Source organism: Dermacentor silvarum, chromosome 7 (assembly GCF_013339745.2).
Source record: "Dermacentor silvarum isolate Dsil-2018 chromosome 7, BIME_Dsil_1.4, whole genome shotgun sequence".
NCBI classification, from domain to species: domain Eukaryota; kingdom Metazoa; phylum Arthropoda; class Arachnida; order Ixodida; family Ixodidae; genus Dermacentor; species Dermacentor silvarum.
This window is the reverse complement of record NC_051160.1, coordinates 178,767,540-178,794,766: the sequence shown is the minus strand read 5'-3', so window position 1 is coordinate 178,794,766 and position 27,227 is coordinate 178,767,540. Positions and strand designations below refer to the sequence as shown.

At 49.1% G+C, this 27,227-nt stretch overlaps 1 protein-coding gene across 6 annotated transcripts in view; it reads left to right on the top strand.

The window, feature by feature from the left end:
- The first annotated feature begins 255 nt into the window (after positions 1-255).
- Positions 256-27,227, top strand: part of LOC119458732 (tRNA:m(4)X modification enzyme TRM13 homolog) — a 306,204-nt gene continuing 279,232 nt past the window's right edge. For all 6 annotated transcript variants that reach the window (XM_037720598.2, XM_037720596.2, XM_049671406.1 and 3 more), the window contains exons 1-2: positions 256-537; positions 603-649. In XM_037720598.2, the coding sequence (XP_037576526.1) occupies positions 421-537; positions 603-649 (164 nt within the window). In that variant the 5' untranslated portion in view covers positions 256-420. The remainder of the gene's footprint in view (positions 538-602; positions 650-27,227) is intronic.

The following is a 27,227-nucleotide window of genomic DNA, read 5'->3' as shown; positions in this document are numbered from 1 at the left end:
CTATCGCATTCATTGCTCGCCCTTAGGGCGAAACTGTGAAATTTTTTCCACACGCGGCGCCTCAGCGCCCGAGCGCCGTTCGGCCCACTCGACCATTGTCTAGTACACTCTTTTGACTATGTTTTTGGCTACTTTTGGGTCACAAAAAATTTGGGTCTGGCTATCTTTGGGCTACATTTTGAGATCATTTGGCTATTTTTTGTTGGCGCCATCTGGCAACCCTAGTCACGAGACGCTGCTAGCCATAACGCTGCCATTCAATTTTGATAAGCTCGTCCCGCGATGGAGTCCCGCTCTCCTGTTTAGTATTTGCCAGCGTGGGCACGGCACGCGGCAGCTTGCCTCGCATTGGTGTTCTGTGGCCTCTCCAGCGTGCGGTCGTGTGCGGTACCCGCTAACGCGCCTGGTGCTTCAACCAGGATGGGTGACGAGAAGTGCGATTTCATTGTTGCAAGGAAAGGTCGGCGTTGCCGGTTGCGACCGTTGGCTGGATCGCGCTACTGCGGTGAGCACGTGGTGCTGTCACCGGCGGAAAACGTGAGCTCGTCTTGTTGCGATGACTGCGGAGAGCGCCACAAGGTCGTTTCCCTCTTTGCTTGCAGGGCGAGCCGGGCCACGATCGGATCACATGTCCCCTGGATTCGACACAGTGAGTTGCATAAATGAAGCGTTCTTACGTCTGGCTCTGCAGTGCTTGTCATCCAGAATAACGGTGACTCGTGCGCCAGGCTAAAAGTTTAGAGAATTGGGCGTGGATATTGTGCCGGCAGCCGGCATTCTACCAGTTCCGGTTATTTTGCCGGCAGCCGGCTTTCTACCAGTTCCAGATATTTTGCCGGCAGCCGGCATTTTACCATTTCCGGATAATGTGCCGGCAGCCGGCACTTTATTACTAATTGATACTTTGCCGGGGCTTCAACACTGACGGAGTGTCTTTTGGGACGGATGTTACGCCGGCAGTCCTTAATTAAACATATCTCTAGCCGAGCTGTGCGCACTACGCCACAGCATGCAGTTGCTGTTTCATGGAGCTGCGCATGGAGTTTCATGGAACCGACGACCTCGCTACGACTGCGAGGTCGTCGGTTCAACTCTCGTGTTTAATAATATTTTTACTGCTGCATTAGTAATATTTCGCCTTCATTTGCACTTATTAGTCAAAGGCGCTGTAAATTCGTTTCCAAACTTGTACACCACCGGTGAGCAAAAGTATACAGACCACAGGGTCGCCGAAAAAACTGAATTTCTTCGTAATTAACAAGCATAAACTGGAATTGACGAGTACACTAAAAAGTTTGCAATGAATGCCAAGTTTGGACTGCAGTCCTCAATTTCAAGTTGCGTTCACAGGTAGGGGAAAAAAATCAGCTTTATCGCATAACTTCTGGTCCGTATACTGTTGCTCACTCGCGTACATGTAGGCGACGGGCGCATTGGCCCTGGCAGAACAACGGTGACAAACCTTATTAAGTGCGCCCCAGTGCACGGACTTATCACCGACAAAAAACTGCCACTTTGCCATTACGGACACTACATCGACTGCTGTGATGCAGTTCGGGCGCAAGTTAAGCAAGTCCTCAGATTTTTCTTGCAACTGACGCATACGCACAGATGGACAGCTAGCTGCCAGCTGAAATGCAGCCTTGACTGGGCATATACTTTTTTTTTTAATGTTGTTCAACTGAGCAGAATTCTACTGAGAATGCTGGTTTACAAACTTGTGCAAATCATTCTAAGGCAAAAAAAAAAAATAATAATAAAATTTAAAATTAAACTGCACAGCAGGCAGGTGCATGCATTCATAAGACAACAGGACACATCTGAAATGCATTTTAATAGGCAGGGACAGTACTTTATTAAACAAATGATTGTCTAAGTACTTGCGTTGAATGCACACAAGCCATGTTTCATGGTGCATCCAAGAGTTATTTACACCCAGGACATTGCCATAATTTCTTTGGCTGCCTGTTCATTGACACACATGGCAAGTGGAACCAAGCAAGGCACCAGTCACACAAGATTGAGTCGAACTCATCCAAATCATTGTGACATGCCTCGCACTGCCACTGATGAGCCAACTTTTTTTATGCTCACTGTATGCTCACAGCAAGTCATGCATCCTTTGTGAAGTAACTTCGGGCAATATTTATATCTACAGTCTCATCTAAAATTCCACAATGAAGCTGTGTTGGTTGTACTTCCACTTCATGTTCTTGCAGGAGCCTCCCATTTAGAGCACTAGCTGCAGCTGTCGATCCCACCAACCAAGTCGACAGCATTCTTCTTCTCTGAAATTAGGGAGGGATCTGAAAGGCCCACGCTCTGCATTTTGCTTTCGTTTTCTGGGTATTCCTATCACAGTTAGAGCAGTGTCCTTTTGGGCGTCCACATTTCCGCATAGGTTGGGCCAGCTTAATGCCTTTCACGTCAGCAGTGGAGAGGACAGCAGGCGATGGGTTTGAACAGTCCGAACAATTTGTAGCTTCAGTTGGTTGCATGCTGTCAGACATTTGGTGTGTTGTAGGAGGTATAGTGGTGTGTGCTCGTGATAATACGATTTCAGGACCTTGTGCAGAAGCACAGGCCTCAGCACTGTTGCGTGGCAAAGTACTGCATGGAATTTTGGCAGCCTCTTTGGATCCAACTGGCATGAAAGCACAGAGTGCGCCTACTATCGCTGCTCCCTGTGGCATTACCAACTTTCTCTCGTGGGACTAGTGGACGCACTTCTGCAGCCAGGTGCACCTCCTCATCGTTCACCCAGTGCTGCAGAAGGGTTTCAAGTACTACGATTCTTTTACGAAACTTTGCTGTGGACACTTCTGAAAGAACGCTAGCAATTCTCCCCACGAGTACTGAGGCCTTGCGGAATTTTTGGTGGCTTGACAAGGCTGGCTGGTGTTCTGTCCTGTCAACATGCACTGGATCTGGTTGCCTGCTCTCTTGCATGAACAGCATTTCACGGTTTTCCGTGTAGTGCTCACGTGTAGTGCTCTGTGCGACCACCGTGGCGCACAGAGGCTAGTGTCAAACTTGCTCAGTCCTAGATGATGTCGTGCAGCAAGTATGTGGCAGCATGGAAGTAGCATAGCCACGCTGAAGGCACAGCCACCTGTTGCCAGAGCACCATTGCTTGCATCTACAGTCATTTTAATGGAGAGGTCCAGCTGATGCTTCACATGTCGAAAAGCATAAGGTGTCAACAACTTGCAATACAGGCTATAATCTTTATCGGTTGTTTTCAGTACCCTTTTTTTCTGGAGCAGTGTAGCAGCATTATGACTACGTTCTTTCCTCGATTTATATATCAAGCAAAAGAAATAGGTAACAAAATTTTCTAAAGAACTATACCTGACGACAATGCTTTTCAATTTAGAGTTAAGACTCTCAGCTCGATTATTTGTAGAGTTTAGAAAATTGCTGCAGGACCACTTTAGTCCCATAACCCATTCATGGCGGATGCTGTGCCAATTCAGTTCGAAGTAGTCCAAGACCTGCTTCGGTGAAGATGACTTGAGAACTTTGTAGAGGCGTAGATATTCATTTTCATTCGGAGAGTACACCATACGCTGCAGAAGATCCAATGCAGTCTCTTGCTCAGGTTTCGATATCCCAAGCTTCTGAATGCTAATTTCACGGCGGAATGTTTGCAAAGTGTGGAATGCACAGATGTGCAGAGAAGCCTGTGAAAGAAGCTCCGTTACGACTTGCCTCTCCTTCAAGTCTTTTTCAGCCGTTACTATTCTGACGGCAGCCCAGCTCTTGTTCAATTCCTTAAACACATTGAAGAACCAGCGGAGGGTGTCACCATCTTCACTTCCAAATAACCCAACTGCAACTACTTCACTTTTGCCATTTCCATCTTCTGCTATTACAAGAAAACATGACATTCGTGTCTCAAGTAGTTTGTACGTTGCGTCAATGAAGATGATTTCAGGGTAATCCCCAAATGATATTTTCACTGTCTCATCTTGAAAAAACATTGCCCTCAGTTTATTGTTTTCATCAGTTAGCAGCCTGACTGTAGCTTTATAATTATCTTGCAACAGCTTCGCTGTGGCTTGCAGATCATTCCGCGGGTTGACCTTCTTGCTTTTGGCTGCAAGGTTTGAAAGGTCCCGCAGTGTCACAACCGTGCTTGAACAGCTTTCCAAGTGCTCCCTCAGCAGCTTCTTGTCGGGACGAAGACGTAGCATAGACATGTCCTCATCTTGCAGCTCAGGTGGCAGTCTTCGTTGCTGAGGCAGATGTCTGAAAAGTGGTTCTGAGGCTGCATGGTTGCTGTGTTGAAGCGACATGCTTCGGACCTCCAGACTGCTACCATCTCGGGTGGCCACGAAGTATATGTGAAATCCACAGTCTTGTTTGGGGGTCCTGCAATGAGATGAAATTTGCTTTGAGGATGCTAAACAGCTGCGCCATGGCAGCAATGTGGCTTACAAAGTGGATACAAAAAGTGAATTCTCAGAAACTGATTACAGCGCCGTAACTGGACAAGAACAGAAAGGGCAAAGACAAGCGCTTGTCTTTGTCCATCTTCTCATCCCTGTCCTTACGTGTTATAAATCGGAGTATCTCGAACAACCAACTAGCTCGGCTACAAAATTCTCGGCTCGTTTTCCAGCAATTTTACAACTGCGTTTTAGGCTCGCTACAGACTTAAAAATAAGGAACTTTCGATCGCTATCAAGCCCGATAGGGACAGAATGCACCGATTGCGATTGACTCGCTTCTGTAGCTTCCACAAAAAAGCCAATCGCGAACGAAAAGCCTTGTGTAAAACTGCTTTGGGACATTAGATTCACCCTGCTAATTAATGGAGGTTTAATGCTGGTTCAGTGCGCGTGCAGAACGAATCGAAAAGGGGCTGCACATTTCCGTGTACGTGGAGGAAATTGCGTGGTATCGGTCTACACCCGCTTAGAACGAATAAAGAGGTGCAGCGCCAGTGAAGCCGACGCTATGTGGGACAATGTAGTGCGAGGCAGAGTTATGAAAACTTGTTTACTTACGAAGAAGTTCGTGTCGATGCTTTTGTCGTGAACTTTTTCCCTCCGTGAACGCAGCAGTACTTGACGCTGTGATATTTCAGCACGTCCGACATCTTGCTGGCTATCTTCCCGACTCGCTTTTTTGCGGCCTGCATCTCGTGAATGTGCGTGCATCTCTCTTCCACAGCTGTACAAAGTGAGCAGAACCATACGCCGTGATCTTCTCTTCGAGTTCAGCAAAACTTGAAAATTGGTCGCCTAAGCGAAATGTCAGTTCCGAGGAAACCGGGAGCCCACTCGATGCCGACGAAGGTGCTTTCCGTTGCGTCGATGACGAGGGTTCTTCCTGACCTACCAACGGCAACGTCTCTACGAAATCGTCGTCGTCTGACATTGTCCACATCACACGCTCCAACACTTCCGACAATGTGCGTTAACGTGTGCGCCTGACCACCACCACATAGGAAAACGTATGCACGTAAGAACAACACGTTCACGGCTCACGCACGCATGTAGGAACGGCACGGAATGGCGTGCAGCCGCAGTGCCGCACCCAAACTTCAGTCCGGGTGGATGGCACTAATTTTATGGGAGCCAGCCAATGGTGCCATTTTAGCTCGTAACATTTTAAATAATTGCTGGTATGAAAAAAACAATTACCTTTAATTATGGGAAATTACTAGAAGGAATACATAAATTTTTGGCTGTGGTCCCGTAGTCGCGAAAGCCAATTGGACAGTGCCGGCATATTATCCGGGGACGGTAAAATGCCAGCTGCCGGCACAATATCCACTCCCTTTAGAATTTGCTGTAAGGGAATGGTCTGGCGCTGTAATGCCAAGCCAAGGTGACAAGGTGCGTGCCGTGTATATGCCGCGGTATATTGCTAGTCGCGCAGTGTTGCAGCAATACCACAGATACCTCGCTGAGTTCTAATCTGTAACAGTGGGCCTACCGGGCTACCCAATATCACTGACAGTGTTTTGTGTCCGGATATACGCTGTTGTGGCGGTGCATCAACAACCGTCATGGTATGTGCTTTACAGCTACAGTGGAAAAAGATAAGCACAAGTGGCCGGTGACCGGAGCAGGGAAATTGAGGTACGCGGCGCTCTTGTTCCCGTACACACTGGTATCTAAAGTGTCGCATGATTCATGTTTCAAAGATGGGCTCTCTCGTTTTTGGCGTGGTAGGGAACAACAGCGTCGCGTGCCGTAATATATCTGATCGGATGATCGGTTACATGTGCTAATCTTTTTCCGCTGCAGCTGTACTTGGCTGCACCAGCCACACGAAAGAGAAGCCCGGTGATCAGCCTGTTAGCGCCACTTTGATATCGCAAGAATCCGATGGCTTTTTGCGAGTACAAAATTTCTGTAAAATGGGTTAGTGCGTCGTAGAGAACGGAAGAGCAAAACCGAAAGAACAAAATTTGTTCTCGAAAGAATAAATGGGCTAATGCCGCAATAACACCTCGCATGGCTATGCCGCAAGCTTGTCGAATGCGCTACATAGAATAAACAAAATAGGTCTATAACCTAGCATCTACTACTCCTTCAGACGCTCGCGCATTCCGCAGACAAGTGTAATTGATTCTGTAATCGACAAGTGTAATTCACACTGTACGGTATGCTGTTATTGCTAACCAAAACAATTTTATTTGTAGGCGGAAACCTAGCTTGTCCAACAAACAAAGTAACTATCGTTGCACAGTTTATCTACAGATAACAATTTGAATGCTTGTCAAAGTGAACAGCAAACTTCTAATGTAGCAGAGTGGTACCCACGCTGTTCCGTACGATCGTCACGTATGTTTCATAATTACGCATAGCTCCTAAATCATAGCTTAGAAATACTGGAATAATGCAGCAGTAAGGACATGCCATAAATTTTCAAAAATACAGAGTAGGCTCATCGCGCGCATACATTGCAGTCCGCCTCAACGCCGCAGAAACTCCGGCCCTGCTGACTTGAATCGCTTCAGTACGTCTCGCAGAACTGTTGCTCCCACTTAGAACACGCCACATCATACTAAATAGACCTTTCCCTGTTTGGCGTCACTGCAAGTGCCGCTCCCATCTGCCGCACCATCGAAGTGGGTGCTAGTTGGAAAAAAAAAAATGTTGATACGACCTGTTATCTTTGCATAAGAGTGTTGCTTGTATATCGGATGCTGCAGTTGTATTTCTGCCATATGGCTATTTTTTGAAGTGACAGCATCTACAAACTGTGCTTAGAAAGTTTGTCCCCCGTTTTACCGGCACAAAGTGTTGTTATGTGTGAAGCGTTTATTTAAATATGCAGACCAGATAAATCGTAACAGTTGGCGTGTTTCAGGCCCGGTACAAAAGCAGCCAGCCGAACATCGTCTTTCTTCCTTTTCTACTGCCAGCCCCCATGGTCATTCGTGCTCTTTCTGTCCTCTGTTACGAAAGCTCATGACATTTCCCCGTTGGCAGACGAAGCCCGCCGGGCAAGTCAGTCAGTCAGTCATTCATGGATTGCAAGGCTTCAGGCAGGCAACGTGCGCGACTTCGGTTTTGGCTGAGTGTCGTCCAGTGTTCGTGAGTCGTGCAATACGATAGTTGACCTCGCTGAGGCGTTCGAGTATAACGTAGGGCCCAACATAGTGGGCCAAGAACTTCTGGCACAAGCCGCACTTCCGTAAAGGCGTCCAGAGCCACACAAGGTCACCAGGATCGAAATAAACATGTAGGTGAGGACCGTCGTAGCGGATCTTTGAGCGGTCCTGCAAGGCCAAGGTGCATATCCGAGCAATGCGATGCGCTTCTTCTGCTCGACAGAGGACCTTTGGTAATAGAGTCATTGCCATGAGTAAAGTAGGGAAACAGTTGGCGTGTTCAGGCCCGGTGTGTAATGAGGCAGACGAGCATAAAAGAGGAAGAACGGAGCCTCATGTCTCGCGGTGTTGAAGGCATAGGTGACATAAGGTAGGATACTGTCCCAGTTCTTATGTGTGGAATCGACATACATCGACAGCATGTTGGCAAGCGTTCTGTTTGTACGTTCGACTAGACCATTAGTTTGTGGATGGTATGGCGTCGAATGGCGGAAGCTAGATGAACACAGACAAAGGGTCTCTTCGACAGCGCCTGCAGTAAATTGTCTTACACGATTGCTGATTATAATGCGAGGAGAATAGCGAAATATAACAAGAAAAGAGAAACTTCTGTTGCTGTTGCCGATGTCAGCGCTGCCGTCTCACAATAACCGGTGAGGTGGTCTACACACACAATAATCCAATGATTGCCATTGGACGATTGCGGGAAAGGGCCCAGGAGATCTATACCAACTTGTTCAAAAGGGGCGCTGGAAGGCAGAACTGGCTGAAGTCGACCATGCGGTGTGTTTGTAGGTCGTTTGTAATGCTGGCATTTGGTGCAACTGGCGACGTACCGCTCGGTATTATGGCGCATCTTGGGCCAGTAAAAACATTCTTGAGCACGGTAGAGTGTTCGTGTGGAGCCAAGATGGCCTGAAGTTTTATCGTCGTGCATGGAACATAGTACTCGAACGCGGAGGCTCTTGGGGACAACTAAAAGGTAGTGCGCGCCAGTGGTTGAGTCGCTCTTCTTGTACAGGATTCCGTCACGTAGGTGAAAACCGCTATCTTCTAAAGGCTTGTGTGCGGCCGTGAAGTGGCTGCAAGCTCTTTTCTTTTTACTGTTTGGATATGAAGGTACCCAAATAAGGAAATTCTGGAGATACAAAAGCGATGTATTGGTCGAAGTTGTCAGTGTTGCATTCAGTCGTTGGCAGTGGCATCCGAGAGGGACAGTCAGCATCAGCGTGTTGTCGACCGCCCTTGTAGGAAACACCAAAATCGTACTCCTGTAGGTGGAGGAGAACCCAACGCGCAAGTTGACCAGAAGGGTCCCGCAGATTCACGAGCCAGCACAGTGAATGATGATTCGGGACCACTGTGAAGGGGCGCCCGTAGAGGTATGAACGAAACCGTTGCACCGCGAAGATGACCGCCAAGCACTCCTGCTCAGTAACTGTATAGTTGTGCTCGGAGTGACTCGAGGAACTGGCTAGCGTACGAGATGATGTGCTCACTTTCGCCGATGCGCTGAACAAGCACAGTGCCGATGCAAACACCACTTGCATCGGTGTGAACCTCTGTTGGTGCTGAGGGATCGAAGTGGCGAAGAATAGGCTGCGACGTCAAGAGGGAACTTTAATTGACGAAATGATGAATTGCACTCTGTGGTCTACTCAAAAGGAATGCCTTTCTGGAGAAGGCACATGAGAGGATGGGCCACGTCAGCAAATCTGGGAATGAATGGGAGCATAAGCCTAAAGAACTTTGCAATTGCTTGACATCGTGAGGTTCCCTAAATGCCTCTACAGCCTCAGTCCTTTGTGGATCTCGTCGGATGCCTTCTTTATCGACCTGACGTCCCAGCACAAACGCTTGTTGCTCCCCAAAATGACACTTCTTATAATTGAGGACCAGGCCAGCCTTCTCCAAGCAGTTCAGCACCAACTTCAGACGCTTGTTATGCTCACTAAATGTTTGTCCGAAGATCACAATGTCGTCCAGGCAGCACAAGCAAACTTCCCTTTTCGTGCCATGCAGTTTAGTGTCAATGTTTAGTGTTCGTACGTTGCGGGCACGTTGCACAGCCCGAAATGCATGAGGTTAAATTCGAATAATCTGTCGGGCGTTACAAATGCAGTTTTTTTTCCTTATCCTCAATGTGCATAGGAATCTGCCAGTAACCTGATCGCAGATCAACAGAGAAGTACGAGGCTGCAAGAAGACAATCGATCGCGTCGTCAATTCGCGGAAGCGGTTACACCTCTTTTTCGTAACATTATTTAGGCATCGGTAATCAACACAGAATCGCCACGTACCATCCTTCTTATCACTGGTGCTGCCCAAGGGCTAGATGACTCTTGAATGACTCCTTTGGTTAGCATTTCTTCGACTTGCTCACTGATTATCTTGCGCTCTGCGGGTGACACGCGATAGGGTTTTTGTCGAATCGGTTGAGCAGATCCTGTGTTGATGCGGTGGCGAGTTCTAGACGCAGGGATCGATGTCGGGCCGTCGTGCTGCGTGAAGTCGAATACTGAGGAGTGTTTCACAAGGAGCGCCGCCAACGCATCACGCTTATGGTCACTGAGCGATTTAGCGACCATGGAGACGAATTTTGAGTGCACAGGGCGCATGTTACTGGCTTCTGCTGTGTCCGGAAGTTCCGTAAGCACTGCCATGGGTATCGGCGAGTCTTCTTGAAATGTGGCCAGCTTTAAGCCTTGAGGCAGCACCGCTGCTTCAGTAGAACAATTTATCACTGTGGGGATGCGTGACTCTCACGTGTCTCCTGTAATCCGGCTTCTCCGCGTGGCTAAGTGCCGGCGGCAGTCGTAGTGGTTGCGGCGCATTGCGAGAGATGGTGCGAGTGTCGCGATGCCAACGCCGCCGCACGGCGGGGTGATTTGGGAGAAAAAGGTGGAAGGCGCTCGCTCTTCGGGTTGGGATCGGTGAGCGATGCGGACGTACCACGCGTGCGCCGATCCACGCATCGAGAGTCCAATCTCTCGTGGCTGGGAGCAGGGCACTGGTATGGACGAACATGGATCGTTCGAACGCGCTACTGTTTGCATGACCGTACATGTGAACGACTAGGGCCGGTATTTTGTAGCGATGCCTTTAAAGTAATAATGCTTTTTTGCGCTTATCGCGCTTTGTCAGTGGTCAGAGCGACGGTCCGCTCGCGTTATCAACGTTGATATCGTGAGCGGACCGTCGCTCTGACCACTGACAAAGCGCGCTAAGCGCGAAAAGGCATTATTACTTTAAAGTCATCGCTACAAAATAGCGGCCTAGGCGATGGTGTCATAGCAGGGGGCGAACATATTCGCTCGCTATCCGGTCGCGGTGAGTCGGACTTCCTTGATTTGGCTAGCGTGTTTAGTGTATGAAAGGTGCAATAAATGCCCTTTTGATTGTCTGCACTACTGTGTTGTCGTTCCTTTGTCCCAAGTGCCCGAGTGAGACCCCAGATCACCCACAGCTGTGTGCATTCATTCAGCACCGATACCACCGCAATGAGGAACCAACACATTTTTCTTAAGGCAGTTCCTTTGTTTCGACCGAAGCGTAGTCCTAGCGAGGATTTTGACCGCTAGTGTCGGCGGCGTGCTTTCTTGAGCGAGGCGACGGTTGTTGTAGCGTGTTTGAACTTTTCGACATGCTAAGCCTTTTCGCGAGTGTTTTGTTGGAGTACATTCGTCGGTACGAGAGCCATGTGGTCTGCATCCTGGGAGAGCAAGGCCTAGTGCCCGCGTAGCATTGGCAAGCCTGAAGTGAGTGAGTACGGAAGCCTCGTGGGTGGTCCGAATTTCTTATATAAATAGCTTCTTCTATCTCTTTGACTTTGGAAGTCGCAGCTCAGGGAGCCGGGTGGCCGTGGGCCACGGGTGCCGCTATGGGCTGACTGGTATTGCGGCCTGGCACCGCGCGCTGCGACACCGTCTGGGACGGTGGGCGCCGTTAACTCGCATGCTGTGTGCACCGAGCGGACTAGGGCCACCTCACAGAGCTAACGTCTCCTCGCGGCTGCCTGTTGTGCCCATTTTGGGTGATGTTTTGGGTGATTTTTGGGTGATTTTTGGATGCCGGTTGTTGTCAAAGTAGCGACGCATTAGGCCTAAGGCTTTACGGAGCCACCTGTCGCACGTTGAGGAACACAACCTGGTGGACCGTGGTGTTGAGGTGTCGCACATTGCTTCCCTCATTAGTTCGCCTCGCACTAATTGAAATTACTAGTTCGACTCAAGAAAGTAAGCTTTGTTCATGTGAACTTAGCATCTGAAATTCCGCCCGAAATATTTTGCTAGCCGAATTGAACATCGTACCACGTGGGTGATGCGTATGCCGAATTCCCCTCCACTTCCTTGCACTACTTTAGTGTTTGTCGAGTGCGTTGAGTGTACGCAGCGTGAGCGGAGTCACCCATGGTTTGCTGTCACCTGCACATCGTCAGTGCTGCTGCCCCGTACTACAATCGAGCTACCCTAGGCGATGCAGATGCCTGTGGCCAGTTCGGAGCAGCGATTTCGGCGGGCGCCTGTGTCCTGCTCTCTACCCTCGGCGGCTGGGAAAAGAACCGGCAGTCACCAGCAGCTCTCGCCGGCAGGGCGCCTCGGCGCGAGCGACGCTTGCTCGTGCCGACTTCTGCGTCGCCGTTTCTGGAGTTCTGGGCTGGAGTCGGGTCATCGAATCTGCAGAGGTGGTGCTGTGACTAACGGACGCCAGCGGTGAACACCAGAGACAATGTCGGCTCGCATGTTGTGGATAACGTGTGTGGACATTTCCTCGGCGCGGCCACTGTCGCATGTACCAACTTTTGTTCGCGACGTGGGCGTTGATAGACCTTGTGACATGTTTCGCCGGAGTATGTGTAGTGATATAAAGTTGGGGGGATGTGGGGATGCGCGACTCACGCGTCTCCTGTAATCCGGCTTCTCCGCGTGACTAAGCGGCGGTCGTGGTGGTTGCGGCGCATTGCGAGAGATGGCGCGAGTGTCGCGATGCCAACGCCACCGAACGGCGGGGTGATTTGGGAGAAAAAGGTGGAAGGCGCTCGCTCTTCGGGTTGGGATTGGTGAGCGATGCGGATGTCCCCGTGCGTGCGCCGATCCACGCTTCGCGAGACCATTTCGCGTGGCTGGGAGCAGGGCACTGGTATGGACAAACATGGATCGTTCGAACGCTCTACCGTTTGCGTGACCGTACATGTGAACAACTAGGCAATGGTGTGATAGCAGGGGGCGAACATATTCGCTCGCTATCCGGTCGCAGTGAGTCAGACTTCCTTGATTTGTCGCGCGCCCATGTGAATGTTCTATTGGTGGTGATGTTTGCTGACTAATAGAATATGCTAATAGAATAATAGAATAGACTAATAGAATAATAAGAATATGCTGACTCAATTTGGGCTCCGCACCAGAAGTATTTAACCGACAAACTAGAACGCATACAGAAATTAGCATTAAGATTCATATATTCGCAATATTCGCGTCAAGCAAGCACTGCGAACCTGCGCGTCAAGGCTAACATTCAACCACTAGCTCAACGTAGAATGATTTCTAGATTAAAATTTCTATACTTAGTTTATCACGGTTGCTATCATATACCACAAGCAATATACATTCAAGCACCATTCAGACTTTCCGCCCGAAATACTCATAATAAATCAATACGGCCCCATCCCAGTCATAATAACACTCACAAGTACTCTTTATTCCCACACGCCATTTCCCATTGGAACATGCTACCCTCTGAGGCTGTTAACTGCTCATCTGTCAATGCATTTATTGACAGTATTCAGAATTTGCAATTCGAGTGGTAATAAAGTGACTGATGTTATCTGTATTCCATATGCAGCCTCTTGTGGCTGCATACTTATCGTAAACGTTGCTTTTCCTGCTTGTACGCGAACCGCTCCTTTAAGCAAAGTGTGTGTATTTTGAGTATGTTCACTTTTGTGCGTGCTTATGTTCTTTGTTTGGATACAATGGCTTCACTTTTCTCTTTTTCTCCTTTTTTTTTTTGTACTGTATCTCATTTTGTAACCACTCCTGCATGGGCCCGAGGAGGGCCTGCAGTATTGTAAAATAATAATAATAATAAAGGTAGTAATTTGGCTAGCGTGTATTAGTGTATGAAAGGTTCAATAAATGCCCTCTTGATTGTCTGCACTACTGTGTTGTCGTTCCTTTGTCCCAAGAGCCCGAGTGAGACCCCACATCACCCACAGCCGTGTGCATCCATTCAGCACCTATACCATGCAATGAGGAGCCAACATATTTTTCTTAAGGCAGTTCACATGTACAAGATCCACTGCAGCATCGAAAGGGTTGCGAGTAGAACAAACAACAGAAACACCCATCGCGGATAAAGCGGGCTCAACTGTATCCTCGAAAGTGCAAAACACACTCTTGGTTGGGTGAGTCTTCCAAGATCACTGATGAAGCACTTCCGCCCACACTGAGTTCTCCCATGCGGCAGTCAACATTGGCATCACACAACTGCAAAAAGTCGATCCCTAGAATCGCATCGTAGGTGGAACGAGGAAGGACAGTAAACTCAGGGTTAAAAACTCGACCGCCCAATGACACATCCACATTACAAACTCCGAACGGGTATAATGAGCCACCACCCACTCCATGAAAACTTGTGCTCTGGTCCCAACGAAACATGACCTTGCATGTTTCATTGTATGCAAAGGTGACACGGCGATATCTTGTCCCAGTTTTTATGCTCCACATCAACGTACATGCAAAGCATATCCGCAAGTGTCTTATAGAGGTGCTCCGTGAGTTCATTCATTTGCGAATGGTACACCGTTGCTTGCTGGGGAGATGTGCCACTAAGCTTTAAAACTTAGTGGCACATCCTCAGCTGTGCATGCAGTTCCTCTGTCAGTTATTATTACTGTTGGGGGTCTGCCCATTTCATCTGTAATAATTCGGGGTTTGGTCGGCGGCGCTTGGCCAACCTTGGAAGTCGAAGAGAAACAGTCTCGAAACTCATCAATAAGCCACTGTCAGTAGGCCGGCGGAATTGTCTTGTTCTACAGTCATGCAGTCGGTAATGTCATTGAGCTCTTCCACGTACGTGACTGCCATACCTCTGGTAAGATGTCGGCGTTCAGGGCTAAAGTTTGTTAGTAGGACGTCCGTCTATCTGTGAGTAATGTTAACTATGCCTCTTGCAATTGGTACGCCGTGACTAAACAGCAGAGCCGGAATTTGTTCGGCGATCATGTTGGAGCTGCTTGGCATGTCGCACAAGAGTGCTTGAGTGGGAAGGGATGGTCACATCGTCATGAAGATACATAACTGCTCACGTCGCTGATTTTCACGGGGTACGACCAAATCTGTGCCAATCCAAAATGTGACTGACCTGTCCAAAGTGTTTATCATCGTCATCATCATCAGCCTATCTTTATGTCCACTGCAGGACGAAGCCTTCTCCCTGTGACCTCCAATTACCACTGTCTTGCTCTAGCTGATTCCAACTTGCACCTGCAAATTCCCTAACTTCATCACCCCTCCTAGTTTTTTGCTGTCCTCAACTGCGCTTCTCTTCTCTTGGTACCCATTCTGTAACTCTAATGGTCCATCGGTTATCTATCCTATGCATCCTATGACCTAACCAGCTCCATTATTTCCCCTTAAAGCGACCTTAAAGAGAAACTGGAAGTTGAGCTTTAATGGTAGATTATCTTTTCACGATTAGTCATGCTATTCTTACTGCGAACCGAGGTTTAATGAGCGAGAAAACAGTGAAAAACTGAAGGATAAGTGCTGACGCTCCTTCATATTTCCCGCGCTACACGTTCGTGACGTCGGAGATCACAAACGCAGCCCTGGTCGCGATTGGTCGAGAGCTACTTATCGCTGTTAATGAAACGCAAAATGAAATACACCTTAAACGTACATAAACAGCATTTGCCAAGTTTTTAAACTGTATAAAGGGGTGTACTGAACAATTCAGGTGGTAGTGTCTGTTCGTAACCGAGAGGGCTGGTGACGCAGAGCAGGAACAGCTGGTTGCCCGAACAGCTCACACTCGTGCTAAGCACTGGCGATCCGGCTGGCCCACTGGTTGCACTGGAGGCATTAAACAGTCGATCTGGCTGGCCTTGTCCTTGTGCTCTTCTTCATTACAATTACCCCCGGTGCAAAAGCGGTGCCATCCTGGCGACTTATGACGTGGAGACGAGCGGGTCATAGAATGGTTTCAGGCGCTGAACGTGGACAATATCCCGTCCACGGCGGCGCTTGTCGGATGTCGGTGTAAGTGGCTCTATGACATAGTTGACCGGAGAGGTGCATTCAACGATGCGGTATGGTCCATCATACTTCGAGAGAAGTTTTGTCGAAAGTCCAGGCGTGGTAGAAGGCACGGATAACAAGACAAGTGAGCTGGGAGCGAAGTTCGGAATCGTAGCATCACCATCATAATTGGCTTTTTGTTGTTGATCGTTGGAGGTGAAATGTCGGGTTGATTGACAGCATTCCTCGATGTATCGGGCGACGGGGCTGAAACTGGAGCACACTCGGGCGCGTCTGGTGTATAAGGCAAAACAGTATCGATGGTATGGGAAGGATCGCGACTGTAGAGGAGGAAGTACGGGGAAAATTCTGTAGTACTTTGGGTAGCCATATTGTATGCATACGTGACAAATGGGAGGATGATGTCCCAGTTTGTATGCTCTGATGAAACGTACATGGCGAGCATATTACCAAGGGTTCGATTGAAACGCTCCGTAAGCCCGTTAGTTTGAGGATGGTACGCAGTGGTCGTCCGGTGAACTATGTGGCATTGAGCAAGCAGAGGTTCAACCACCTGTGACAAAAACACACGGCCTCTATCGCTCAGCAGTTCCCGAGGTGGGCCATGACGAAGAATGAAACGATGGAGCAGAAAGGATGCAACGTCACTAGCGGTTGCTGCAGGTAGAGCGGCTGCTCTACCTGCAGCTGTAGATCGTTTGCCAGCAGGTGTTAGCGGTAGCGGCCTGTACAGGTCAATTCCCACACGGTCGAAGGCACAAGCAGGGCACGGAAGCGGCTGTAATAAACCGTGGGCCGGATGAGGCGGAGATTTGCGGCGTTGGCATTGCGGGCACGAGCGGATGAATTTTTGGACAAAAGCAAACATTCCTCGCCAGTAATAGCGTTGCCGCAGGCGCTCATACGTCTTCAAAACGCCGGCGTGTGCACATTGTGGGTCAGTGTGGAAAGACACACACATGTCGGAATGCAAAGTCCTAAGGATAACTAGGAGCCACTTGCGACCATCGGGCTGGTAGTTGCGTCGATACAATAGGTTATCCCGGACAGCAAAATGGGCAGCCTGGCGATGCAGGGAGCGGGAGATGGGAGATGCTGGCGAGCCAGAAAGGAGATCCAAAAGAGAGGCCACCCAAGGATCCTTGCGCTGTTCTGGTGCGAAGGGGTCGATGTTGACCGACGACACCGTCTCAAAGGTGGAGAGGGAGGCAGTGTCGGCTGGCAGCGGAGAGCGGGACAGAGTGTCAGCATCAGTGTGCTTGCGGCCTGAGCGGTAGATGACGTGTATGTCGTATTCTTGAATGCAAAGAGCCCAGCGAGCAAGGCGTCCAGACGGGTCTTTTAAAGAGGAGGCATTAAACAGTCGATCTGGCTGGCCTTGTCCTTGTGCTCTTCTTGTTCATTACAACTGTTTCAAGCGAGGGAGTACAAGTTTAATGCAAAATAAATAAATAAGAAGAAAAAATGGCATGGCGCTACATGCAGTAGTGATAGTTTCGTTTCTGCTCCATGCATCATCGCGCGCACCTCTTCCGCTCTACAGTGTTGCAGTGTTTGGTTGCGTGTTGCGTGGCTCGAAAAACGTTGACTTCGCGAGAAACAGCCAGTAAATGCGTCGTGTGTGTAGTGTTGAGGGCTGTATAAACTGCCCAAGGCTCTTGCTCAGGGCAGTGGCAGTGTTGCCCGACTGTGTGCTTTCATGTGCTGCTGCGCGATCAGCCCCGGCGTTCGCAATGGATCAGTACTCTGCTGATGATAAAACGGCAAAAGAGCTAGAGAAACCGATGGTGTGCTCTCTGCATCTCTCGCCCTTGAATTATGTATACAATCCTGCCCTCGGAAAGTCTTTTGGCGTACCATAGAGGCCAGCCCTTTCACGAGCAGCTGTTCCCTCAATATTGCCTTCATCAAATCCCCTACTGGTGCCCCTGCAACAGGAAACTGGCAGCTCGGTGAGTGCTGAATGTCATAAAAAAAAACCACAAAAACACTATACCGAGTACGCGCGCAACTTTCTACGCTTGTTCTGTTGGGAACATCGTCGGCTCGGCTGGCGGCTCACCGCCATTGTACGCAGAAACACCTGCCGCGCGAGCACGGAGGATCATTTCGCGCTCATCTCACTGAAGTCGCTGAAATGCAATCCTGCTTCCCTGGCGAGGTCTTCGTTGTAAGGTTCAGTGTCAGCAACGGTATCCATCGCAGCCACAGAACACCTAAGCAAAAGTCGCAGTGAACGTAAACGCAGCGGCCATGGCCATGCTGCCTATGATGCAGCCAGCACCTCGGCCGTTTAGCAAGTGGTGATGTATCATGGCGCCCTCTGATTCGCTGTGAGCAATGAAATCCGTGACGACACTGCTTCAGCGCCGAATATGGTGGTAAAAGAAATTGAGGAAGAGATATTTGATGTTTGTTTATGAATTTCTCCACTAATAACTCATATTTTTGCACCCAACAAAAGCTGCATAAAGGTCCCTCTTTTATTCCAGCTGAACTTCCTGTTACTCTTTAGTATCCCTTTAATGTCCATTAGAATATCGGCTATACCAGTTTGGTCTCTGATCCACATCGCTCTCTTCCTGTCTCTTAACGTTAGGCCTAACATTTTTCGTTCCATCGCTCTTTCTGCGGACTTAAGTTGTTCTCGAGCTTCTTTGGTAACCTCGAAGTTTCTGCCCTATATGTTAGCACCAGTAGAATGCAATGGTTGTACACTTTTCTTTTCAACGACAGCGGTAAGCTCCCAGTCAGGATTTGGCAATGCCTGCCATATGCACTCCAACCCAATTTTATTCTTCTGTATTTCCTTGTCATGATCAGGGTTCCCTGTGATTGATTGACCTAGATAAACATACTCCTTTACAGATTCTAGAGGCTGACTGGCAATCCTAAATTCTTTTTCCCTTGCCAGGCAATATAACATTATCTTTGTCTTCTGCATATTAATCTTCAACCCCACTCTTACATTTTCTCGGTCAATCATTTGTTGTAATTCATCCCCATTGTTGCTGAGATATTCACCGTTGATCTTCACTCCTAAGCCTTCCCAGACTAAGAGCTTGACTATTTCTTCTAAGCATGCAGTAAATAGCATTGGAGAGATTGTGTCTCCTTGCCTGGACCCCTTTCTTCATAGGTAGCTTTCTACTTTTCTTGTGGACCACCAATGTAGCTGTGGAATCTTTGTAGATATTTCCCAAGACATTCATGTATGCCTCCTGGGGTTCCACTTGGGGTTCCCATGTTCCACTTTGGCGATAGTTCGCCTAGGCGATAGTCGCGTTCAGTAAATCAACCGGCTGCTTACCCGGGACGTCAGCATGCACTACCAACACGCGCCCTCGAACGCTTCGTAAAACTCACGAGAGAGTGCACCGTGCGAGTGCAGAGCGGCTCAGGTGTGTTGTTTTCGAATGTATCGGCCGCAGTACAACACAGGTGTGTTCGTTTATCCAATATATGTCGGGAGCAGCCAGTGACACCATGACGTCAAAATGACGTACACTGGAACTACTAGGTGGCGCGACTTATTTTCCGGTTTTGCTCAACCAGCCAATCAGCGCGCACCTGAATGTGAAAAGCGAAATATCGCTGAAGTGGAACGTTTCAGAATACGTCCCCTGTACTCCTTCATTACACAATGCAATGCCTCTATGACTGCTGGTATCTCTACTGAATCAAGCACCTTTTCATAATCTATGAAAGCCATATAGAGGAGTTTATTGTACTTCGCACATTTCTCGATTACCTGATTGATGACATGGATGTGATTCATTGTAGAATATTCCTTCCTGAAGCCAGCCTGTTCACTTGGTTGAAGTCAAGTGTTGCCCTGAATCTATTGGAAATTATCTTGGTGAATATTTTATACAATACTGGAAGCAAGCTAATGGACCTATAATTTTTCAATTCTCTAACGTCTCTCTTCTTATGGATTAGTATTATGTTGACATTGTTCCAGTTCTCTGGCACGAAATGTTTATAATAGCGCTGTGTTCGTGCAGGAAATCCATTCCCAATATCGCATCTCTGCAGCACTCTGGCAAAATAATGAAAGTTTCAAAATGAAAAAGTAATGAAAAAAATAAAGTTGCAACAAATATCGAGCTACCGACATCAATTCTGGCAGTGCATTTGCCATTTGGGATCATCAATTGACCTCCCGCCGTTCTTATGTGGGGACACGTCCATGATGTCTTCACTTTATTAAGGGTCTTGGCGAGTTTCTTATTATCGATAAATTGGCCCCAGTATGTACTAACGAGGTTACTGGGTATCTATGAAAACAGGGAGGTCGGCACTTACGACTCTCTCGGGGTCGGCAGCGGCATATCGTCTGATCGAGCAGAAGGTGTTGGGGTGACATTTCGACGGTCGGCAACCTCCCCCCCAAAGGTCGCTCCTGTTAGTTTTCCCAACGACGGTTAGGGGATCTGCTCCTGACTACATCGGCGTAACTGCAACTTTACTGCGAAGAGCTTGGTGCAGGTGACGGAGAGCGGGGTCAACGATGGATGACCTTGTGTAGAAACGTCAATGTAGCGTCTCTTTTTGAAGCGAGCTTTAGGAAGGTAGGTGGAAAGCTCTGGTATCCAGGATCACAATACGGACAAAAACGGAAAACGTGGCCGGCTTCATAATGAGAGCACAAGGGACGGCAGTCCACGGTGCGCCACATGTGACCTGCGAACAAGTGGTCGACTTGTGGGCATCCTCTGTGGCCAAGCTGCAGTTGCTGGTGCAGAGAAGTAGGCTAATGTTTCCACGGGTACACCAGGTTGCGGGGTCAGTGGCTGCAAGTTGTGCGGCGGGGATGATGGCTCGTTGAAAGGATGAGCCATTGGTGATAAGATGTACGCCGCTGGATTAGGACGACAAACAGCCGACGCGTAGCTCACAGACCATTAGTCCGGTAGGGAGTCGGGCAATGAGAAGGCTTGCCTGATTTCTTTTTGCACCACTTTTGTGACAGAAGCCCCCACTGACTCCTGCGGAGTCACCAGGAGGTTGAGAATCTCTCCACGGACAACCTCCCGAATGAGCTCACGAAGAGAATGCTCATTGCCGGCAGCCAGAGCAGAAACGTTGCTCGAGGTGTTGTTTGGGCGATCGTAGTGTCGGCAACGTTGTTGCAGTGCTTGTTTGTTTGAATTAGCCCCAGAGATGAATTCTGCAATGGTTGTCGGCTGGTTGCGAAGAAGACTGGTGAAAAGTTGTTCCTTGACGCCTTGCATCAGATGCAGATTTTATTTGCTTCCGGCACTTCAGGGTCAGCGTGGCAGAATAGGCAGGTCATGTCCTCCGCAAATGTGGCGACGCTCTCATTTCATTTCTGGATGCGCGACTTGATCAGTTTTGAGCAGAATCACAACGGTCGTTATTGGCGAAGGCGGTCAAAAGCAATTGTCGAAATTCATTCCAGGAAGTCAGTGTGGCTTCGTGGTTCTCGTACCACGTATGAGCGCTGTGCGAGTTTTTTTCTGCAGTCCACCAATTCGCCTTGGCGACTTGCTCGTATTGCACGAGCCAATCTTTGACATCCTCGTAAGCATCACTGAGGAATGTAGGGGAGTCTGAGGAGAGCTGTAGTCACCCGAGAAGGTTCTGCGATTGCCATCTTGTTAGGTGGTGGGTGCTTTTCCAAGGGAATTCCCTCTTGGCTGAGGCCCCGTAGTCTGTGACTGTAGCGGTGGACAGGAGTGTCCACTGTAGGAACTGGTTGCGGGTTTGAACTGGACGTTGCACTCCGCACAGGAGATCCGGGCGGGAGATCTGGGCCCAGCTCCTCCACCAGTGTCACAAGACGCGAAGAACAGCACACAGAATGACAGTGTGAAAAAACATACACTAGCTCTGTATTCAGAGACTCGATAGAATAATTAGCCGCATCAACATTATCCTCTTAGGAGAGAGACGTGCTTGTTCTCGTGTCCCTCACTTTGTTAGCTTCTTTAGTCGTGACAATATATACCATGTGTCTGGCACTCTTTGACCAGACCAGGCCTTTGCACCAAGGAATAATTGATCATTGTCACTGTCTGTTTATGTGTTTTAGTTTTTCCCCTCTCATATGACAGTATTATATCTGCAATAAACCTCAGACAGGCATAGATGTTCAACCTGTGGATATGGTAAACTTAGGAATTATGATGATGACCTATAGGGTTAACACAGCAAGCTGGTCAAGTTGGTAATTGAACATGTTCTTAGGGGAACGACAGAACACGTCCAGGTAGCGCTGCCCACCCCTAAGAACATGACCTATAGGGTGTCGTGGCACAAATGGCGGTAATGGCCAAAGAGCACCAAGCATTTAGGGTTGTTCAAGCAAGACAATAGCAGACACACGAAGCAAGCAACTTGAATAAAACCATTTCCTAAAAGTTGTGTGTCATTTTGTCACCTACTCTTTGGGAGCCAGAGGGTTGCGCACAGGCGTTACCCTCGAGGGAGGAGAGATATGACTGGCAGCACAGCAAACAAGGATTTAATAGGTACAAGGACGGTAAAAGCACGAGGCACACATAACTAAAGCCATAATTTAACAGAAATGCTCGCTCAATGTAAAATACACAACTCGGACTAACTACAAACTACTAACAAACAATACTACGTCTCGGTTTCGGAGTCTAGCTCCGTCTTCTCTAAGTCACTCCTAGCCCTGACTCATCAAAGTCTGCCCACCCTAGCCCCGGCCTAAGTGCGTCGCAAAGCAGAAATGTGGGTTCTTACGGACCGTCGGTTTGAAGTTCTTGTCGTTGAGTCTACGTCGTGTTATCCGGAGTGTTGCTGATGCCGTAAATGCCGACGATTCGCAGTTCCGTCGACCTGACCGAATGGCTACCGGGGCTGATGCCCCGGTAGCCGCCGCTGACGTGTCACTTGCCTGGTTAGGCTTCGCGAAGCGTCCTTCGCCCTACGTCGATCGGCATGGCGGCCCGGTGTCCCGGTGATTATCGATTGATCGGGCTCGGCCGAGGAAGAGGGATTCTTGTGAAGGAGGACCGGAACCACCATGAGCAGCAGCAGCCGGTCCCAGGAGCTTCGCCCGGATGTCTCCGAGGTCTACAGCCACGCCTGGGCCTTGCCAGCGTCACGAGCTTCCTGGCCGGGTTCTCCGCACTCCCGTCGTCAGAGCGTAGCTGACGAAGCGACCTTCCAGCCCAAGAGCCACGTCGATAATGCTGCTTCGTCACTTCTCTCTCGCGGATTACACCTCGGTTCGTGTGCCTCGAGCGCTCGCGCGGTTTCGAAATGCTCCGCGAACTTCGTCTTCTTCGTTTTCGTGTACCGCCGGCGTCCGACTCATGACATGGGCCCCTGTTTTGACGAGTTTTTTTGCTTCAAAAAACTGCTTGCTTCTGATCTGTGGGGTGGGGGGAGGGCGGTGGCCTTCGGGTGATGACTATGACTCTGCGTAGGTGACATTGGTGCTGGTTCATGTGAAGTCTTGATGCACCACACAACACCACATTGTTCCGCACAATTCAGCAGATGCACTGTTCACCGCGTTTAAGAGTTCACTTTATGTGCATTTCACCACCTAATGCACTTCACTCAACTGTTCACAATGTTCACTAGTTTAATGTTCCCAACATTTCTACATGAATAAACTTGTTATCTACACAAGTTCGTGAAAACTGACAGTTCAACTGTTGTAGGGCATTCCTAAATTATATTTCTTTTGTAGCCTACCAGTTCTACCTGTTCACTTTTTCCTCCTTTTCCTAAGCTCCCACGCTTCTCTTTGTCCAGCCTGCTTCCTTCTCTTTCCTCCTCTAGCACATTTCTCGTGCAGCTTGGGATGTCTCTGCCTTAACTTTAGCTTCTTTTTCTTTCTCATCGACCAGCCCATCTTAGCCAGCACACGCGTTTTCTTTCGTTGTCTTGCTTTCAACATCCTGTGCATGCTTACGCATTCCGTTCAAGTTCTTCCTACCCTTACACGCTGCACATCTACGGCGATTCGGATATCTGCAGACTTTCTCCTTGCTCTCGTAGTCTAAATGCTTCGTTATGTCTGGTGCCTGGCTATCCTGGAACTCAACATCGCTTATCAACCTAATCTTTTCAAAAGCCTTGCCGCAGTCGAGTACTCTCCCTTCCTGCATGACATCGTCATTTGCTTTGCTCTCAACACACACCGTATGTAGCGTTGCGCTATTCCCCCTCTCGTCAGTGTCCTTTTGAATCTTCGTTTCTGGGGACCATTTGCCCTCATGAGCACGACCTTCTGGCCCGTACCCTGCACTACTGAAAATACACTCATCATTCGCGTGTTGTACCCCTTGCTCTCCAGTACTATAGGACTCAGGCAGCGCGGTAATTGATAGCCTTACAGTGGCAACTATTCTGTCGTAACAGTTCACCTGTGTGAGGCCCCTCTTCAGGTATGCTATGACTGATACGTAATATTTTGACTGCTTCTGGCATCTCTATCTTCCTCCCATGGATCTGTCCTCTTTTCTCATATGCTTGCCGAAGTGTCTCAAATTCTAAGGATCGAGCGGCATGGACACGGATTCATTTTATCCTCATTTAGTTTGAGGCCTTGCTCCTTGCCAAGCTTCTGCTTCTCGTTTACGCAAACCTCAATCTGTATATCAGCCATCTGCTCATCTTGGCCACTATGCTTCAAGGGCTCCTCAGTGGGGCGCTTCTCCACTACGACGTCAAGGGCGCAATCTAATCTGCCTGTGTCTTCTGACATCCCTCCGCTGTCAGGCTGCTCTACTTCACTAACGTGCCTGCTTTCCATCTTTTTCTCTGCCTCATCCTCTTTCATTTTTGGTGTCTGTGTTCTCTCTTGTAGCATCTTGATTTCTCTCTCTAGGAACTGTTTCCTTTCTTCGTATGCCTTGTTAGCTGCAGCGAGTTCCGCTAATCTAGCCGCCTCTCCTACTAGACACTGGCTTAAGGCGCTAGCCCACTCATTCCTTGCCCAGCCTTGTCTGACCGCTTTTCTCTTTATTTATTTATTTATTTATTTACAAATACCTCACAGGCTCCAATATTCCTCCCCCGACGCACCGGGGAAACCAATTCGCTAACTATCAGCGTGCTTCCGTGGAAAAGAGGCAAGGCACACACCATCATAAGGAACATTTACAGCCCCCCCAAAAGCAAAGGCCTGGACCTACCGCAAATTTTAGCGGACACTAAGGCCATAGCGGGCACCAAAGACCGGATGGTGATATTGGGCGATTTCAACGCACCACATACGCTGTGGGGCTACGCGTCCACATCCCCTAAAGGCGCTCTACTCGAGCAATCGGTTGATAACCTCGGCCTGCAAACAGCAAACCACATAGGCACACCTACACGCACGGGTAACAGCGTGAGCCGGAATACAGCACCCGATCGCGCGTACACGCTAAACATCAAGGACGCACAATGGGCATCGCTAAACGAAAACTTGGGGAGCGATCACGATTTGCTTCGCCTCTCACTATCCACTCCCAAATTACGTCGAACAATTGGCACAACGAAACTTACCGACTGGCCAAAATACAGAGAGCTCCACCGGACCCTTGATACATCAAACACTCCCACGAGCATACAAGAATGGATAAAACACATCCAATCAACACACAAAGACACCACCAAAAGCATAGCGCGCACGTCGGAGGCGCCAGTGGTAGACTCCCACCTAGTAAACTTGTGGGACGAAAGACACAAATTGGTCAAGCGTTGGAAAAAACAACGCCTCAACAAACATCTACGTGCCCGCATAACACTTCTGGCGGAGCAAGCGCAACAACATGCCGACAAATTAGCGAACAACGAGTGGACTACGTTCTGCGGGTCCCTCTCGGGGACCTTGGGTACGGCTAGCACGTGGCGCATCCTTCGTGGGATGCTTGACCCGGGTAGCACACGCACGGAAAACAACAAACAATTCCAAATCATATCGGACAGTTTTCCAGGCACAGAAGCGGACCTAATAGACAAACTGAAAGAACGATACATAGGACCATCACTAAACACAGACGCCCCAAACGAATCCCGACCATACCTTGGGATAGCCAATCCCGAATTAGATGAACCTTTCACATATGCAGAGGTCTTTGAGGCAGCTCAAGCAGCCACCAAAAATTCGGCTCCTGGCCCCGACGCCATCACGAACGCGATGCTTCGGAACCTGGACGCTAGAGCCCTGACTAAAATCACAGAGCTGTTCAATAGCGAGAGCTGGCTCAAGGGCCAATTGCCTCCGGAATGGAAACACGCTAAGATTATCACGATCCCCAAACCTAAAAAGACGCCCACAATAGACGCTCTGAGGCCTATTTCCCTCACGTCCTGCCTGGGTAAACTGTACGAACGAGTAGTGCAAATAAGACTACAACGGTACCTAGATGAAATAACATGGTTCCCAAACACCATGATAGGGTTCCGTGCGGGGCTATCCTGTCAAGACGCATTCCTACTGATCAGAGAAGAAGTGACATCCAACATCGCCCGCGGAGAGGAAAGACTAGTGCTCGCTCTAGACCTCAAGGGCGCATTTGATAACGTTTCTCACAAAACAATATTGGAGGAACTCGAAATGACGGGATGCGGAGAACGCACGTACAACTACGTGCAGGCTTTCCTCGCCAACCGCACTGCCACTATAGGCATCGGCCAAATCACTTCCCCAAAGTTCAAGATGCCCAGTAGAGGAACACCCCAGGGGGCAATAATCTCACCTTTGCTGTTCAATATAGCGATGTGTCGTCTAGCACGACAGTTGGACCAAATCCCTGACTTGGGTTACACGCTGTACGCAGACGACATAACGCTGTGGGCAGCAAGGGGCCCTCTGGGACACAAAGAACACGTACTACAACAAGCAGCCGAGGCAGTAGAGAAATTCTCGAGGAGCAGTGGCCTCAAATGTGCTCCCCAAAAATCGCAGGTTATTCGGGTACACTCGAGGGGTTACATATCCAACGGACCAGTCAACATCGTCGTGGAAGGACACGCAGTCCAAGAAGTCACAACGATGCGGGTCCTGGGTTTCTGGCTCCAAAGTAGCGGGAAAGCGTCCCACACCATCAAAACGCTCAAAACTACCACGAATAACATCGCACAAATGATCCGCCGCGTAACTTATCGCAACGCGGGCATGAAAGAACACGACACGCTAAGGCTCGTCCAAGCACTAGTGATAAGCCGAGTCACGTACGGCCTGCCCTACCACCTCCTTAGTCACGAGGAGGAGAGGCAGATCGACATCATAATAAGATCAGCATATAAAGCGGCCCTCGGACTACCCAAGGGGACGTCTACAGAGCGCCTACTAGCCTTAGGGGTATACAACACGTTCGAAGAGCTAAAACACGCCACACTTATCTCTCAGAGGGAACGCCTGAGCTACACTCACGCCGGACGGGCCCTACTGACAAGGG